The 6,000-nt window shown below is 54.2% G+C and overlaps 1 protein-coding gene and 2 long non-coding RNA genes across 8 annotated transcripts in view; 1 reads left to right on the top strand and 2 right to left on the bottom strand.

Annotated features, from left to right (window-relative positions):
• atp1b3a (ATPase Na+/K+ transporting subunit beta 3a) overlaps positions 1–2,653 on the bottom strand; it is a 41,938-nt gene extending 39,285 nt beyond the window's left edge. The window contains exon 1 of the mRNA XM_069897346.1: positions 2,346–2,653. Within this exon, the coding sequence (XP_069753447.1) occupies positions 2,346–2,457 (112 nt within the window). The 5' untranslated portion in view covers positions 2,458–2,653. The remainder of the gene's footprint in view (positions 1–2,345) is intronic.
• A 212-nt stretch (positions 2,654–2,865) lies between these two features.
• Positions 2,866–6,000, top strand: part of LOC138742651 (uncharacterized) — a 42,137-nt gene continuing 39,002 nt past the window's right edge. For 3 of the 5 annotated variants that reach the window (XR_011344339.1, XR_011344340.1, XR_011344341.1), the window contains exon 1: positions 2,866–2,976. This is a non-coding gene — a long non-coding RNA (uncharacterized lncRNA). Of the gene's footprint in view, positions 2,977–3,281; positions 3,477–5,862; positions 5,979–6,000 lie in introns of those variants that run through there. The other 2 variants (XR_011344343.1, XR_011344342.1) reach the window with 2 other exon arrangements.
• On the bottom strand, positions 3,667–5,679 carry LOC138743064 (uncharacterized). Of its 2 annotated transcripts, none has more exons than XR_011344632.1 (3): positions 5,600–5,679; positions 4,633–4,791; positions 3,667–3,730 (listed from the first exon to the last, which is right to left on the bottom strand). It is a non-coding gene; the product is annotated as an uncharacterized lncRNA (long non-coding RNA). The 2 variants fall into 2 exon arrangements; XR_011344633.1 differs by having other exon boundaries at positions 5,557–5,670.

Genomic DNA, 6,000 nt, shown 5'->3' with positions numbered 1-6,000 from the left:
GGGAGAGTGGCGGTGTGTCAGGGAGGATGGGAGAGTGGCGGTGTGTCAGGGAGGATGGGAGAGTGGCGGTGTGTCAGGGAGGATGGGAGAGTGGCGGTGTGTCAGGGAGGATGGGAGAGTGGCGGTGTGTCAGGGAGGATGGGAGAGTGGCGGTGTGTCAGGGAGGATGGGAGAGTGGCGGTGTGTCAGGGAGGATGGGAGAGTGGCGGTGTGTCAGGGAGGATGGGAGAGTGGCGGTGTGTCAGGGAGGATGGGAGAGTGGCGGTGTGTCAGGGAGGATGGGAGAGTGGCGGTGTGTCAGGGAGGATGGGAGAGTGGCGGTGTGTCAGGGAGGATGGGAGAGTGGCGGTGTGTCAGGGAGGATGGGAGAGTGGCGGTGTGTCAGGGAGGATGGGAGAGTGGCGGTGTGTCAGGGAGGATGGGAGAGTGGCGGTGTGTCAGGGAGGATGGGAGAGTGGCGGTGTGTCAGGGAGGATGGGAGAGTGGCGGTGTGTCAGGGAGGATGGGAGAGTGGCGGTGTGTCAGGGAGGATGGGAGAGTGGCGGTGTGTCAGGGAGGATGGGAGAGTGGCGGTGTGTCAGGGAGGATGGGAGAGTGGCGGTGTGTCAGGGAGGATGGGAGAGTGGCGGTGTGTCAGGGAGGATGGGAGAGTGGCGGTGTGTCAGGGAGGATGGGAGAGTGGCGGTGTGTCAGGGAGGATGGGAGAGTGACGGTGTGTCAGGGAGGATGGGAGAGTGACGGTGTGTCAGGGAGGATGGGAGAGTGACGGTGTGTCAGGGAGGATGGGAGAGTGACGGTGTGTCAGGGAGGATGGGAGAGTGACGGTGTGTCAGGGAGGATGGGAGAGTGACGGTGTGTCAGGGAGGATGGGAGAGTGACGGAGTGTCAGGGAGGATGGGAGAGTGACGGTGTGTCAGGGAGGATGAGAGAGTGACGGAGTGTCATGGAGGATGAGAGAGTGACGGTGTGTCATGGAGGATGGGAGTGTGACGGTGTGTCAGAGAGGATGGGAGAGTGACGGAGTGTCAGAGAGGATGGGAGAGTGACGGAGTGTCAGAGAGGATGGGAGAGTGACGGAGTGTCAGAGAGGATGGGAGAGTGACGGAGTGTCAGAGAGGATGGGAGAGTGACGGAGTGTCAGAGAGGATGGGAGAGTGACGGTGTGTCAGAGAGGATGGGAGAGTGACGGAGTGTCAGGGAGGATGGGAGAGTGACGGTGTGTCAGGGAGGATGGGAGAGTGACGGTGTGTCAGGGAGGATGAGAGAGTGACGGAGTGTCAGGGAGGATGAGAGAGTGACGGGGTGTCAGAGAGGATGGGAGAGTGACGGGGTGTCAGAGAGGATGGGAGAGTGACGGAGTGTCAGAGAGGATGGGAGAGTGACGGAGTGTCAGAGAGGATGGGAGAGTGACGGAGTGTCAGAGAGGATGGGAGAGTGACGGAGTGTCAGAGAGGATGGGAGAGTGACGGTGTGTCAGAGAGGATGGGAGAGTGACGGAGTGTCAGAGAGGATGGGAGAGTGACGGAGTGTCAGGGAGGATGGGAGAGTGACGGTGTGTCAGAGAGGATGGGAGAGTGACGGAGTGTCAGAGAGGATGGGAGAGTGACGGTGTGTCAGGGAGGATGGGAGAGTGACGGAGTGTCAGGGAGGATGGGAGAGTGACGGTGTGTCAGAGAGGATGGGAGAGTGACGGAGTGTCAGAGAGGATGGGAGAGTGACGGGGTGTCAGAGAGGATGGGAGAGTGACGGGGTGTCAGAGAGGATGGGAGAGTGACGGGGTGTCAGAGAGGATGGGAGAGTGACGGTGTGTCAGGGAGGATGAGAGAGTGATGGAGTGTCATGGAGGATGAGAGAGTGACGGGGTGTCAGAGAGGATGGGAGAGGGATATTGTTTGTGCATATGTCAGAGAGGGAGCTCGTGTGTTTGTCAGAGAGGGCGAGAGAGTGTGTGGGTGTGTGTGTTATAGAGAAGACGAGAGAGAGGGAGGTGGTGGGTGTTGATGGTGGAGGAGGGAATACCCCCCCCCCCTCGTCCCTGCGGGGATGCAGCCTAGACCCTGCCCCCATCTCCTCCAAGCGCAGCGATCCGGGGATGGGGGGGGGGGGGGCAAAGACATCTCTGGCCCTCCGCCCCGATCGGAAAGATAGTCCACCTGTCAAACGCCCCCCCCCCCCCCCCCCCATCCCATCCCATGGAAGCCCCGGGAAACGCCTCGCCTTGGTTTGCCCCTTTGGCTTTGACACTGGTTTGTGTGTCCGCGGGGAAGAGGGCACTGGCTTCCCCCCCACCCAACCCCCCACTCCCATTCCCCCCCCCCCCACAACACCCCCCCCTCCCTCCTTACCCCAGCTGCTGGCGGTCCTGCCCATGAACTGGCCGGTGCCGGGGTTGTAGATGAAGTTCTTCCATCCTCCTGCCCCCTCCTCCAAATCCTTCTTCGTGTCCTTCTCAGCCATGGGTGTTGGAGATGAACGGGGGGGGCTGCAGAGGTTCCTCTTATTGGCGCGTGCGACCGTCCAGGGGGCTCAGCTCGTTCCTTCCCCCCCCCCCCCTTACCCCGATCCGACTTGTGCCACCGTCGCCGGGCGATGCTGCAGTGAAGGAACCGCAGCGGCTGCCCCGCGGCTAATAACGCAGACCGAGCATGCGCCTTGCGCCAAGCGGGCGCGCGCCGCGGCGAAAGGGGAAGGGGCTCGCCGGCGCGCGGACCCCGCCGCCCAATCGGAAGGCGGCGGCGGCTGGACGCTGGGCGCGCGAGCGCGGCGCGGTCGGGCGGGCGGGCGAAGGGCTGGCGGGCGGGCGCGCGCGCTGCACCATCCGGCGGGGGCGTGCATGCGCACTCACCTGCGGTGGTGGTGGGAGGAGGAGGAGGAGTGGGGGGGGGAAGAGAAGGGTCGACGCTCCCTCTGCTCTTGCGGCGATCGTGAGCTCGATGCTGGGTGTCGTCGCAATTTAACGCAAGCATGAACAGACAGGTCCTCAAGCCCCAATCGTTGCTTCTGCCTCTTTACCTTTGCGACTCCATGAAGTCCACTGCTTGACCTGCTGAGTTTCTCCACTGATTTTACTCCTGAGTCCTCCCCCCCACCCCAACCCCCACCCCACCCCCCCTCCCCCACCCCCTACCCCCCACTCCCCCTCCTCCCCATCCCTCCCCCCACCCCACCCCACCCCTCCACCCCACCCCACCCCTCCACCCCACCCCACCCCCACCCCCACCCCCCTCCTCCCCATCCCTCCCACCCACCCCCCCACCCGACCACATCGTTCAGATCACAGAAGGGGGATAACCTCAGAATGCTGGTCCGCTTTTAACCCCCTTTAGCGTGCAATTCAAACACCCACTTCCAATCCGATGGTTCTCCCGCAACGCGGGGTATCGCCCAAAAGCGAGCTTCGCGTACCTGATCGAACGAAGAAAGAGGGCGCGCTGGGGGAGCTCCGCAGGTCATCCGATGCCCTTTCAGCGGCCACGGTACGTTAGCCGACGTTTCGGGCTCGAGCCCTTGATCGGAGTGTGAGATAACGCCGGCGGGCGCCCGAACAAAAGGGCGTTCGGGTGCCCGCCGGCGTTTTCTCACACTCCGATCAAGGGCTCGAGCCCGAAGCGCCGGTGACTCACCTTGACCTTTTGCTACAAGAAGGACACTGTTTGAGCCGCTGAGCTGCTCCAGCATTTTGTGTTTTTTTTTAACTTCAGCCACAGTGTCGACAGGTTTTTGTGATTTACTGGAGAAGAAAGATATACACAGCGAATTAATACTATATTTACTGAGGTCGCCTCCACTGCTTCAATGGCAGCGAATTCTACAGATTCACCACCCTCTGGGAGAAGCAGTTCCTTCTCATCTCTGTCCTAAAAGCCCTGAATTTTGAGGCTGTATCACCTCGTTCTGGTCTCCCCCAGCAATGGAAACAATTTACTTATCTCGAGCTTGTCAACACCTTTCATAATTTAGATGTTTCATAAGTTCTTGTTCACATCAGTACAATGTACATATGCTGCAACATTATTATTTCCTGCAGCCAAATGGTATGTAAGATATGCCAATTACAACCATATACATTAAGTTACTCTTGTATGGAAAGACATGCAAATATAGAGGATAGGTAATTAATCACAGTTAATTCAAGAAACTGATAGCATTTCAATAGTGCAGACAAGACTTTTTGGTGGTTCCAGAGTAGATTACGGTTAGGGCAGGAAGGGGAGGTTCAAGAACCATTGGATAAAAAACTACTATGAACCTAGAGGTGCTAAACTGAAGGTCTGGACAAATATAGCAGTGAGAAGATGTAACCAGGATGATGGCTGCTATCTAAAGGCATATATATCTTAAGTGGATGAGAGCTTGGAGCCTGTGATGATCTATGTTTGCTACTTTTTGCAGCCTTCTGCATCCTTGGGTACTCAAATGACCAAATCAGTCTATGAAGCAACCAGTCAGTATACTTTCCACAATGTGCCTGTAGAAGTTCTATACCTATAAAACATCTGGTGGCATACCCTATCTCCTCAGACTTTTTAGAAAGTGGAAGTGTTGGTGTGCATTCTTCACAGTTGCTTGAATGTGCTGGCCCCATGAGAGGCCCTCTGATATGTGGATTACCAGGAATATGGTGGTACCTACCCTTTCCATTGCCATCACATCATTGAAGACAGGTGTGTGTCACTCTTGGCCTCCCCTTCCTAAAATCCGTAATAATCTCCTTGGTTTTGTTGACATTGAGAGCAAGATTGTTGTTCTGGCGTTTCTCGATCTTCATCCTGAATTCTGACTCATCATTTCCTGTTATTTGGCCAACAAAGGAGATGTGATCAGCAAATTTATAGATTTCCTGGAATCAAACTTGTTTAGAGACTAGAGCAGGGAACTAAATAAATGTACAACTGGAGGAGATTGCAGAGGTTTAGTGTTTGTGGCCATTTGGGTAATTGAGTCTGACTGCACGGATGACCTACTTGTCTATACTTACCAAGTTGTCAACCCAAGCTAATCCCATCATTTGTCTGTATTTGGCCCAAAACCTTCTAAACATTTCTTACCTTGTCTACTATCAATTGTCTACAATTGGCACCACTATCCAGTCTAAATACCTTTTAAACTTCCACTGCATCTGGCAGCCTATTCCACATACCCACCATCCTCTGTGTGAGAAAGGTATTCCTTAGGTCTCTCAAATCTCTCCCCCTTCACCCAAAATCTAGCCCTCTAGTTTTAGATTCACTGGGAGAAAAAGACTCTGATCATCACCTTTTTTATGCCTCGCGTGTTTTTATAAACTGTTAAACGATTTCCCCATCAGACTCCTGTGAGAAAAGTCTTGGTCTCTCTAGCCTCTCCTTATATTTCAAATCCACCAACCCCAGTAACATCTTTTAAAGTCTTTTCTTCATCCTTTCTTTTGGGTGACCACAATGATGTGGTCTCACCTCTGTCTTATATGGTTTTAACATGATATCCTGTGATCAATTCCCAGACAAAAACAAGTATGCCAGACACCTTATTCATCACCCTGTTTATCTGTTTTACCGCTTTCATAGAACTATGTACCTGTACCCAAAATTCTCTGTCCTGCAACTCTCTAGGGTCCTACCATTTACTAGGTCAGTCCTGTCTTGGTATACATTGCACATTGCCTGAGTTTAATTCCATCTTCCATTGCTTTGTCCACTTTCACAATTTATCTAGTTCCTGTTGTGATCTCAGAATCCTGTCTTCATTGTTCACTATGACCCAATTTTGATGTCATCCACAAAATGACCAATCAAACAAGTATTTTGTCATCAAAGTTGATAATGGAGAAGATAAATAATATTGGTCCCAGTAGCAATCACTGTGGCTACACCACTGGTCACAACCCTCCAATCTGAATAACAAACCTCTGTCTGATTCCTTCCATCAAGCCAATTCTGTATCCAATTGGCCAGCATATTCTGAATCCCATGTGATCTAATCTTCCCGATTAGCATGTGGTACCTTGTCAAAGGCCTTACT

This window comes from Narcine bancroftii, chromosome 9, assembly GCF_036971445.1.
Source record: "Narcine bancroftii isolate sNarBan1 chromosome 9, sNarBan1.hap1, whole genome shotgun sequence".
NCBI lineage: Eukaryota > Metazoa > Chordata > Chondrichthyes > Torpediniformes > Narcinidae > Narcine > Narcine bancroftii.
Note: the sequence above shows the minus strand (reverse complement) of the source record. Positions and strands in the feature narration are given on the sequence as shown.